Source organism: Lactuca virosa, chromosome 2, assembly GCF_052849685.1.
Source record: "Lactuca virosa cultivar CGN04683 chromosome 2, Lactuca_virosa_CGN04683_v6, whole genome shotgun sequence".
Taxonomy (NCBI): Eukaryota; Viridiplantae; Streptophyta; class Magnoliopsida; order Asterales; family Asteraceae; genus Lactuca; species Lactuca virosa.
In genome coordinates this window covers 260450619-260462305 of record NC_136427.1, presented here as the reverse complement: position 1 = coordinate 260462305, position 11687 = coordinate 260450619, and the positions used below count along the sequence as shown (strand labels likewise).

General features: G+C 36.5%; 1 protein-coding gene and 1 pseudogene across 1 annotated transcript; both read left to right on the top strand.

Moving 5' to 3' along the window:
* The first annotated feature begins 2583 nt into the window (after positions 1-2583).
* Positions 2584-11333, top strand: LOC145160906 (nifU-like protein 4, mitochondrial). Its single transcript, XM_079080279.1, has 6 exons — positions 2584-2904; positions 4117-4278; positions 4400-4575; positions 10652-10755; positions 10839-10950; positions 11028-11333. Exons 1-6 carry the CDS (start codon positions 2691-2693, stop codon positions 11097-11099), a joined length of 840 nt encoding a protein of 279 aa, XP_078936405.1. The 5' UTR covers positions 2584-2690; the 3' UTR covers positions 11100-11333.
* LOC145156185 (isocitrate dehydrogenase [NADP] pseudogene) lies at positions 6233-7463 on the top strand (annotated as a pseudogene).
* Positions 11334-11687: the final 354 nt, after the last annotated feature.

The following is an 11687-nucleotide window of genomic DNA, read 5'->3' as shown; positions in this document are numbered from 1 at the left end:
TTTTCCTCATAAATGGTCTATCCAAATGTTCCGATGCCATGCAACCCAAATGGACCATGCCGAGTCGGGTCAAGTACATACCAATTATAGTTATGGACTTAGACACTAATCCAACACCTACATTATGTCTTTGCGATTTATGTTGTATATTATGTTGAGCTTACAGAGTTAGGATTGGAGGATCCACCCGAGTTATGGGACTGGAGGGTCCCACTGAGACACATTGACCGGAGGGTCTTACAGTACCATAGCCTCGAGTGGCTAATGAGCTGGGTGTGTGGTATTTTGGGGAACTCACTAAGCTTCATGCTTACCGTGTTGTGTGTTATGTGTTTCAGGTTTTCTCAGGATCACGGGAAGGCACCGGCTGGATTGTACACACTAGTGATAGAGTTTTGTTTTGAGGATTCTGGGTTTTAATCAACAATTATGGAGTCGCAATTTGTAAATTAAATAAACGAGATTTTTGTGAAATGTGGTATGATATTTTTATGGTTTTAAAATGAAAAAATTATTCAAAAATTTACGGTGTTACAAATTAGCTTAATTGTTGTTCCCTGTGTTCGATACCCTGCTTGCCAAACTATACCACCAATCGACAGGTACACTGCCTTTTGTGTGTCTAATTTATATTAAAAAGTAGGATTAAGACTAGTGCATTCCACACACATCACTTATCTTATGACACGTAACTGACTGGGTCAGAGTTCAACAACAACTTTTGGAAGCTACAAATTGTTGATCAGTTTGGAAGTTATACTAGCAATTATAGTTACAAACTTATCCAAGTGGGAGACTATTGGATTGGGTGTCTAAGCCCATAACTATAATTGATATATACTTGAATTGAGAGTAGCACAATCCTTTTGGGTTGCCCTCAAACCTGTCAATTGAATAGGATAACTTTTAGAAAGAGAGAGACTGATTTATTAATTTATTATATGGTTAATAAATTAATTGGAAATCAAAATAAATAGTTTGTTAATATATTATGAGTATAATATAGATATTATTAATTAATTAATCATTAATCAGAAATTAATTGGATTAATTAAAAGTGCAGGGTCTGATTGATTATTTATTGAAAGTTGAGGAAAGGAGCCCATGGACCTCACTGGATGAGGTGGACGAAAAATCACTTGGGCAAACCCAAGGAATTTCGTCCAAGCCCATTGATAGAGGGGAATGGGCTGCTTGGTCACCAAACAAAGAGATTAGGGTTTCCTCTTTAAACTCTAGCTTTGGCACAAAACTACCTTAACTATATAAAAAAGACCCTTAGCCTTAGAATTTCGGCCATGACATTCCTTTAGAGGCTTAGGGCCGAAATTCCTACTCTTTTCCTCTCCCTCTTCAAGCTCCTTGTTGCTAGGGTTTATGTGTGAACCATTAGAGGTGCGACACTTGTGGTGCTTGCTTCCAGGAGTTTTTCAAGAAGGAATTCAAGATTGTTTGCAATAACAATCTTCAAGGTAAGTTTCTTATTCTTATGAATTAGTTTTTCATAGGAAAAGTTTTGTATGATAACAATTCATAGTATGTTGCTTATATGTGAAAGACATAGATCCTATCAGGTTGCATGTGCCCTAATCATTTGAATTGTTTAAATGTTTTCCGCTTAGTGCATTGTAATTGTAACCCTAATAACCCGTCATGTTTATCATCAGGTAAATGTATAGATATATGGTCACTTATGTGACTAGCTAGAAAATGTGAACTGTGAAGTATGAGAATTGTTGTATGAATGTATTATATGTTATGTTATATTATAACTCACCATACTTATTGTGTGATAAATATTGTTTCCATGTGTTTACAGGTTCAAGTAGCAATCTATAGAGTGTGAGGGCTTAGAAGCATCAAGGACATCAAACTAGACTTTCTGTATCATGTTTTATCCTTGTCGCTTTAATTATGGTTATGATATGAACTGGTAACACCCGTTCATGTTTCTAGGAATACTTTTAAAGATTTTTGAAACTCTGGTTTTTGTGATGACATGTAATTTATGATATTTTCCCAGAATTTAAAATTTTAATGTTTATGAAAAATACGGGTTTAACATTTAGGCCACCAGAACCCTTGATATATCCATTTTCAGATTTGGTAGGGAGAGAGAGACATGTCCGTTTGAATTTTTAGATCCGTTTCCAGATTTGCCAACAACGCACAACGACGGTGCTAATGCGGAGGTGGTTGACTATGGGCACTGAGGGTTTATGCTTTGTCGAAACCGTCTTTTCTGCTGGTGCTTCCATTTAGACGTGTGTTTTGTATGTTTTTAGATTATGCAGATATGTTTCTTCGACTTTTATGTTCGACAGAGCCAGTAAGTGGCAGCGACATCGTACGACAAAGACAACTAAAAATGGGCTTGCTGAAGGAGATGATGATGTTTAGAGAGAGGTGAGAGGCTTTCAAAAATTTCAAGGACCACAACCAAAAAAAAAAAAGAATCCCATTTTGGACAAGTTGTGAGTGTCGGAAAAAAAAGTGGACCAAAACTGTGCGTATGTAAACCACAGGGACAAAATTCAAACTGTTACTCTGTTTTCTTTGTGTTTTCTACCCTTCATCTTCGTTTTCTTTTAAAATTCAATCAAACAAGAATTAGGGCTTTATAAACTTTGGAGGTTTTCTTGCTTCAAACAGATTTTCATTGTTGATTTGGATTTCAGGAGCCACACTGAATGATGAGGGGTTTGCAGAGATTGGTAGCAGGACATCGAGCCCATATTGGCCGAAGGTTGGAACCCTACATTGATAACGCTGCTGCACGGCATACCTCTCGCCGTCTATTTATTGTTTCTTCTTCGAACAATGTTTCTTTTCGTGTTACATCGTCGATTTCTAGACCTGTTGTTCTCCCCGCGCCTGCCTCATCTGGATTAGGCAATTTTGTAGGTTAGTTGGTTCGAATTTACAACTATAATGAACTACATGTGAATGACATCTCTTATCTGTTAATGTTTAAACTGATTCGTTTGATCTTATTCTCTCCGCGAAGGTTTCGCTTAGATTATTTTGTATGATCTTAATTCTTTTTGTTGTTTGGTAAATATGAGAAAGCTAGGTTAGACTTGAAAAATGAAGTTCAATGCAGCTGTCCTACCCCAAAATAATTGAGGTTTTTCTCAGGAAGTAAAAGATTAAGGAGATTTCTTTTATCACTGGTGTTGTAAAATGTAAATTACTTCGCTGATAACTTGTCCAAGCAAAGGAACTAGTTTTCTTCAGTGTTATCTTTTAGTTTTTGAACACTGTTTGTTTTTTAATCATGGTCATTTACATAAATTCCATTTGGAAATCTGAGTCAACATTGTGATTTTTCCCACTTCATTCTTATCATTTCATTACTTCGGTCCCTAACCCCTTCTAAATCGCTTACACTTGCAATATAGTGCTTAAACACTATTAATATCACATTAATAAAATCAGCTTATTGGTTTAACTATCAATTTTCCACTCATAATTAGAGTTGCAGCAAGATCTTTTCATGAGTTTAATATTTGTATCATCTACTCGAAGATAACCCTTTTCTAAGAACCCAAAAGCATGAATCTCAAAGGTACATCCATAATATGTAGAATTTATACTTGGTTGCAACATTACGGAAACCCTTGTTAACCACTAATTCATCCAATCCCATATAACACATTCCAGCAACATATATCCATTTTTAGATACCAAGCATGGATATATCCAAAGATACCAAGCATTTATATGATTTGTGACTGCGATAACTGCTTAGATACCTAACATGGATATATCTAAACTCTAAAGAGTTGGTATGTTCCCTACATAAAAAAAAATGTAGATACCTTTCGTTTCTTATATAGGTAACATAATTGCGAAAACTACATACACATCCTTAATCTTTGATTCATCTGTTAATTTCGATTGTTCATCAAGAGTTTGAGCAAGAAAAAACTTAAAAAAAAAAGAAATGTAGTTGTTACAAGATAAGTTAATAATATACTCGCTTGAGGTTTCTTTCAAAATTATTTGCTATGGAATCTGTATTATGCAATGCAGTGATATTTTGGTTTTGGTATGTTAAAAATATATGCATTTCCAGTCTTTCAAATGGGTGTGTTGTGACATTAATTTGGACAGGGCAGAAGAGGAGTATGTTTATTCAAACACAATCTACTCCTAATCCTTTATCATTGATGTTTTATCCTGGGAAACCAGTCATGGAAGTTGGAAGTGCAGACTTCCCAAATGCCCGCACTGCTATGAATTCACCACTGGCAAAGGCCCTCTATGGAATTGATGGTCAGCTTTTCTTCTCTTCTCTTCTCTTATGTTATGTTATGTTATGTTGTTGCTTACTGATCTCGAGTGGTAATTATCAAATATGGTTGAACTGAGTACATGCTCTTATATGTTGGTGCAGGGGTTACTCGTGTTTTCTTTGGTTCAGATTTTGTGACTGTAACCAAGTCAGAAGATGCTACCTGGGATTTTCTAAAACCCGAAATATTTGCAGCAATTATGGACTTCTATTCATCTGGGAACCCACTGTTTCTGGACTCAACTACTGCAGCTTCTATGGATACAGCTATTCATGAAGTATGTTAAACTTCCTCTCTTTTCCAATCCTACATGATTACATCCAGTTATTCTAACAAACAATAGGAATAGTATTAGTAATAATCACCTTAGGATATGATAGAGAATGTGATAAAGAATGGGTCTTATATAAAACAGGGGGAAAATTGGAGGGACCAAATTGAAATATTTATTATTTTTTGTTTTGCTCCCGATCTGAAATCATCCCTAGGCTAGTATAAATAACTGTAATATTCGGGCTATTGAATTATTTAGTCTTTTGCATTTCGAGTCTACGATGTTAGCTTGGGCAGGGGGTTGTCTCTTTGGAGAGCCTCACTGATTAGGGCAGGAAGGATAACCATTTAGGTTTCATTCTATGATTATCATATTGTATCTGCATCTTCACTTTAAGCTTCTTTTCCCCCCTTTACCCTCTCTTTTGATTATCTTTGTTTGTTTCCTGGTTATTGTTTCTATCAATACGGCTTGAAGCTAGGTGGATTCCCATGAGGAGAAGCGTAAGTCCTTGTCAGGACAACTTAGGGAATTAACATCTTTAGTGAACTCCATGAAGAAGGTAGTGAATAAGTTTCCCATATATCTGGAGAAAAGGATGCTCATATTTTAGAAGCAAGGAGGGAAACCATATGTACTTGCCACCGAAGTAGAAACACAACCCTTTAGAGGAGCCACCATCACTGATGACTTCACTCCTAATGAAGCACCTCTCCAAGCGCCGACCCTAGAGATTGGATTACCGATTGGATTGTCGAACTCTACTTCCATGAATTAGATTTTGAGGATTACATTAAGAAATTCAAGGCTCTATCAGACTTGATTCCAAATCAATCCTTAGAGATGTTTTTACGTAGTCTACAACCGGGCGTGGAGAAATCGGTATGTACACTTCGTACGCTGACATGTGACCGAACCATGGATTTGGCTCGCCATGTCGCCACCAGAACATCATTTTCCACTTATTGTTTAGGTAAAAAAGCTAAGACGAAGGGGTCAAGCGATGTTTGGGGTCCGCTTCCAACTGTTCCCGGAAACCTAGCCCAAAAGGGATGGACCAGCCCATTGATAAGCTCAACCATACCAACAAATACCAGAACCGACCCAATTTCCATTTTGGTCATACTGCAGTCAAGACGTATGATACGAACTAATCTATTCACTCGCTAGTTCAATCATCGAGATTCTTTCGTGGTTGAGATTGCCGAGTAGGAGGAGTTACACGCTAGATTAAATGAGGGATCATCCAGGATTGTTCCAGGAACATGTGGATTGTTCAGTGAAGAAACTACTACCCTCTATCGAGATTGGTAAGTCGGTGTTTTTTAGGGGAGTGAAATCAATGTTGAATATCACTAATCGAAGCAAGATACATAGTTAATTCTTTTTCCATACAAATGTATGCATGTTTTTTTGGGATTAATGCCTCCTAATTCTCCGGATCACAATATAGCTTTAACGCCTTGTTCTTCCACTGGCACTGCTAAATGGAGTTGTATACTAGTCAATGTTTATCAGTGTTATCTCATAGTGCAATCTAGAAGGCAACAAAAACCCGAGCCTGCTTGTGAAGAAAACGAGTATTTGTTAGTTATTAACCCCGTCCAACTATAAGAAATCCCTAAACATTTAGATTTCAAGCTCCATTCCTGCCGGAGAAATGGCATTGTTTGATGCAAAACTATATGTTATGAAGTTTAAGTTTAACAAGGATCAAATGACTCAATTATTGTCTGTCGTCTGTGGATTCAAGCCAATCTTCCTATAACACTCTTCCCTATATCAAAGATTTAGCTTATTCCTTTGACGACACAGGGTAGACAAAGCCTATATTCATTGGAAGCCATGCATTTGGTGATCAATACAAAACTACTAATGCAGTGATTAAAGCTTCTTGGAAATCGAAGTTTTGTGTTTGTTCATGAAGGATAAGGTGAAAAGATAAACTTGGAGGCTTACAATTTCATTGGTGCTGGAGGGGCAGCTTTGTCAATATACAACACCGATGAGTCCATTGCTGCTTTTGCTTAAACCTCATTAACACAACTAATAAAAAAATGATCAGTTTATCTTAGCACCAAGAATACCACCCTCAGTTTGATGGAAGATTCAATAACATGTTTCAAGAGGTTTACGAAAATAACTAGAAGTCAAAGTTTGAGGCTGCTTATATATGGTATGAACATCATCTTATTGATGTCATGGTTGCCTATGCTCTCAAGAGTGATGGAAGGTATGTATGGGCATGCAAAAATTATGATGGTGATGTTTAACTTGATTTCTTAGCTCAAGGTTTCAGATCTCTCTTGGATTGATGATATCATTTTTGGAGTGTCCTAATGGAAAGACCATTGAAGCTGAAGTAACCCATGGTACCGTGACACGTCATTACAAGGTGCACAAAAAGGGAGGGGAAACCAGCACAATTAGCATAGCCTCGATCTTTGTATGGACTATGGGCTAGCGCACTAGGCAAAATTGGATAACAGTTCTAAGCTTCTTGATTTCAATGAAAAACTTGAGGTAACATGCATTGGCATTGTTGAATCTGGGAAGATGACAAAGGATCTTGGAACTCTCACGATTTGGACTGTTTTACAAACTCTAGGCTTGAGGACAAGCCTCTATTTCAAAACGATGGTATTGATAGAGAATGTGATGAATGGGTCGTATATAAAACAAGGGAAAAAATGGAGGGACCCAAATGAAATATTTATTATTTTTTGTTTTGCGCCTAATCTAAAATCATCTTACGATTATCGAATCATTCAGTCTTTTGCATTTTGAGTCAGTCTGTTGCAAGTTTACGGTGTTAGCTTGGACAGGTGGTTGTCTCTTTGGAGAGCATCTCTGACACAGGAAAGATACCCATTTGGGTTTCCTTCTCTGATGATCATGCATCTTCACTTTACTGAAATTCAAGCTTCTTTTCCCCTTTTAACCTCTCTTGATTATATTGTTTGTTTTATGTTTATTGTTCCCTCTAGTATGTTTGTTTTATTGTGTCATTGTAAAGTGTCCTCACATGCATCATTAATCAGAGTTAAGAGTACATACAAAAGTTTTATGGAAAATCTATTTTTTTGTAGGTCCTTATTGATGTTAAATTGTATATTCTCTAGGTTTTTGTGTTGCTAGCCATCTGATCTTATTCTTATAGTCATTTGCTTTCATAATTGGCGGCTATTTATACGGATATCCACTTATTAGTATTTGTTGAACTATTCTCATACCCTTTAAACCTTTATCATTGATCTTTGGAACCACTAACATCGCCTTCCTAAGATGAAAAAGGGTCTGCAATCCTGTTGTAAATTATGCCAAAGGTGGGATTGCATAACCAAGTTCTATTTCTATCATAGGGAGTGGTTGTTTAGAAGCTTCCATCATCTCATCACTTGTAACCATTTGTATCAACACTCTCATGTCTAGCTATTCCTTGCACACATTGAAACCTTAGATTCAACAAATAACACAAGAACATAAAAGTAATAAGGCAATAAGGATTTAAGAAGGTATCCGACTTTTTCTCATATGATTCATGAACAATAAAAGAAACAAGATAGAAAGCTCTCTAGCTATTCGAGGTGCTAAAACATGCCTTCCTGCTACTTCCAATATTAATAGCAGCACAACAACCGACTACTAAAAAGTATGATGCCAACTTTACCCTTTACTGACTAGGGCATTATTTCTTTTTGAGCTGGATTTCCTGATTTTCCCCTCCTGGCATAAGTGTAGTGAATTGGAGGTTTAGCATTACCCCACCCTACAAATCCACCTTGTTCTCAAGGTGGAAAACCAGGAACAACTTGTTAATGTTGTGAAAATCCTCTCATGTAGCTTGTTTCTGTGGTAGGTTCTTTCACTTAGGTGCTGTTTGTTTTTTCTAAAAAAGCACTTCTGATCACTTATTGCTGCACTGCGCAGCACACGCGCAACACTTGACCATTCGCAGCCGTTTGTTTTTCAGAAGACTTCTAACTTAAAAACTGTTGTGCGTGTGCTGCGTGGCTCAACACTAGACAATCTGCTTCAAATCTCTTCACACCTTACTTTAACTTATTGCAGCAGTCTGCAGACGTTAAAAAACAAATAAACTTTTTATTACATGCTGCAGCCGTTTGGTCCACCTCTTCTGCTACGTATTAGTCTGCTGTCTTAACATGCAGAAATTTTATTAGACTGCTAGCTTTACCAGCGGTAGGAGACAGAGGGTTGCAGAGGTGGTCCGCAGACTTCAGACATTTTCGCTTCGTAAAAACAAACAACACCTTAATCAACACTTCTTTTTCTTGATTCCTGGATCGAACTCCTAGCAACTGTTCTGTTGTTCTGGTTCTAGTCTGTTCTCCATTTCTTCACTCAACACATCCGTATGTCTTTTTTTCGCTCTCATTATAACATTATCTCTTAAAAGTTTCTTTGTGTGTTCCATCTCTAGATTCACCATTGGAACACATTCTTCATGATAGCTAGGCGGTTTCATACCGCAACCATGTAGAGCCATCGCGCGCTTCTAGTGCAGGGCCAAACTTTCATACTTCACAACATTGAAGGGAAGACCCACATCATACATCCAACGGGCAATCTTTTGGGTCACTCTAAGTCTTAAATCTTTTTGGACTTCACTATGTTTGGAGGTTCCAACCGAGTGCCTGTTTTTCTTCCCTGCTAGGCTAAATGGATTGAATATTATATCCAAAGGCCCTTTTACCTTTTTACTATTCACGGTTGAGCCGTCGGACGAAGCGGGCCTCTTGCCTTTCGATTGAAACCCACTACTATTAGTAGGCTGTAGGCATTTCCTTATCGCTTTTCTCTAAGTCGACTACATCATCAAAGTGAGGTACACTATGGATCACATCTCCCATTAACTCATTCTTTTCAAAACTTTCTTCAAATAGTTTTTTTGACATCGCTTGGTACCTTGCCACATTTTGATACGTCGGTGGAATCACAAGCAAGGTGATGCTTGTGTCTTGTAATCCCTCCTTTTGAAACAATGAAACAAAAGTTGCATTCCACAGAGTCTTGTTCCTTCAACTAACGTCTCGTAAATCCATTTGGGATTGACTTCTTTTTTACTTGCCATTCTATACTACGTAAAACAAAAACAGAACACGTCGGTTATTTGCGATGGAAATATGGAATATCATCAGTCATTCACTTACAATAGAAAACAGAAAATGGTCTCTGCAATGCAATGGCATATGAATTTATGATGTACATTACATATACAATTATACATGCAATATTACATATATTACATATATACATATACTAATTACACAAAATTACATACATTACAATAAAATACATATACATTACATACACATATATTACATACATATACTCATACTCATGCTCACACATTACATACAGTGAAAATATAAATGGTCCGTGTGATGGAATATAATAATTACAGTAATTAATACATACTACATGTTTATATACATATACACATACACATACATTACATAACAATATATATATATATATATATATATATATATATATATTGCATAAGAGTGAAGAAATTCTGACAGAAAAATTAATATAATCAAAATGTTACCTAAGTTACAGCAATAAAAATAGTAAAATACCCAATTTCCATTGTTGGGTAAAGGGGAGGCTGCTTCCAAAATCTTTTATAGCCGTTATTTCTTCCCAATCTGGCCCGAAAGAGTCCCAACAAAAATATGGTCTGAACGTTGAAAAATAGGCCCGTAAACGATCGTTGATATGGGTTTGGGCCAAGAAAAGCCCATTGAAAGCCCACTTCTTTTTTGCAGCTCTCGCAGGATGGAGGTTATCAAGTCCTCTTCCTGCCGATTCTGCTGAATTTTGTGAGTTGTGGATTGGAATTGGTCTGAATTTTTGAAGGTAGATAGTTTAGGGTTTTGATTTATCTTTGAGTTTGTATGTACATGAGCAATGAATTTGATCCCAAGATGCTTTTTATTTGGATCAGATTCATATCTTTTTCTCATCCATGTTGTTGCCAACAACCATATAGATATAAATGATTATATTGCATCCGTCTGAAATGAAATGTATATCTGTTTTGGTATATCAGGATGACTCGGAAATTGTTGCAATGATTAAAGAACTTTTGGAAACTCGTATACGACCTGCTGTGCAGGACGATGGTGGGGATATCGAATACATAGGATTTGATCCGTGCGTATCACTGACTGACTAGTTCATTATTTATTTATTTATTTAAATTTTAACCTAATCTTCTAATCTAAATTAATTATCAGAGAGACGGGAGTTGTGAAGCTAAAAATGCAAGGAGCATGTAGTGGGTGCCCTAGCTCATCTGTCACCCTCAAATCAGGCATTGAAAATATGCTCATGCATTATGTACCAGAGGTAACAATTATCCATTTCTGCTCTTCATCTGTTGTTGTTGACTTTCCTGACTTTGCTGCTTGCTTTTCCAATTCCAGGTTAAATCTGTCGAGCAAGAACTTGATCCAGAAGAAGATAATAATGGAGAATTAACAGGCCAGCTGGAGTGAGGTTCAGGTAACCAACTGACAACTGTATTTATTTCTTTGTTCTAGAAAGAAAGAAAGGAAACAAAATACTACAACAATGAAGAATCACAAATAAATTGTTAGCAAGTATGTTAATCACGCTGGTTGGTTTTTTTGATTTGTTACAATATAATCATTGCATGTATATGAGTAAGTTCCAACCACATTAAAATTTTTCATATAGACTTTGGGACTATGAAGTTGTTCTCTTGTTTATCCGTGAATAGACTGTTCAACCCACATGACAAAAGTGCCTTAAGGTCCATCCCATTTGTTTTGTTAGTTATGATTTTTTTTGCCCAAAGTTATAGCATGACCAAATTGAAAGTAAACATCCATCAAATTGATTTTACAACTCGAAATAGACATTTAAACAGAAATGTAATTGCTTAAAGACAAACACAGGGTGGGTTCGTTTTATGTTGGTGTGATAATAGTTTTCTATCACATGATGGTAGCAATAACTATGTGCTATAATGTGATAATGTCATTCAAAACACATGACTTTTTTAAAACAAGTTGATCATAAGTTCATAAACATATCATAAACAAATGACATGCGATGTTGAA

Excerpts from the sequence above, each read along its gene's own strand:
- LOC145160906 (XM_079080279.1), top strand. The coding sequence starts at position 2,691 with ATGATGAGGGGTTTGCAGAGATTGGTAGCAGGACATCGAGCCCATATT. Across the intron at positions 2,905-4,116 it reads TGGATTAGGCAATTTTGTAG|GGCAGAAGAGGAGTATGTTT; the intron begins GTTAGTTGGTTC and ends TAATTTGGACAG. Across the intron at positions 4,576-10,651 it reads TGGATACAGCTATTCATGAA|GATGACTCGGAAATTGTTGC; the intron begins GTATGTTAAACT and ends TTGGTATATCAG.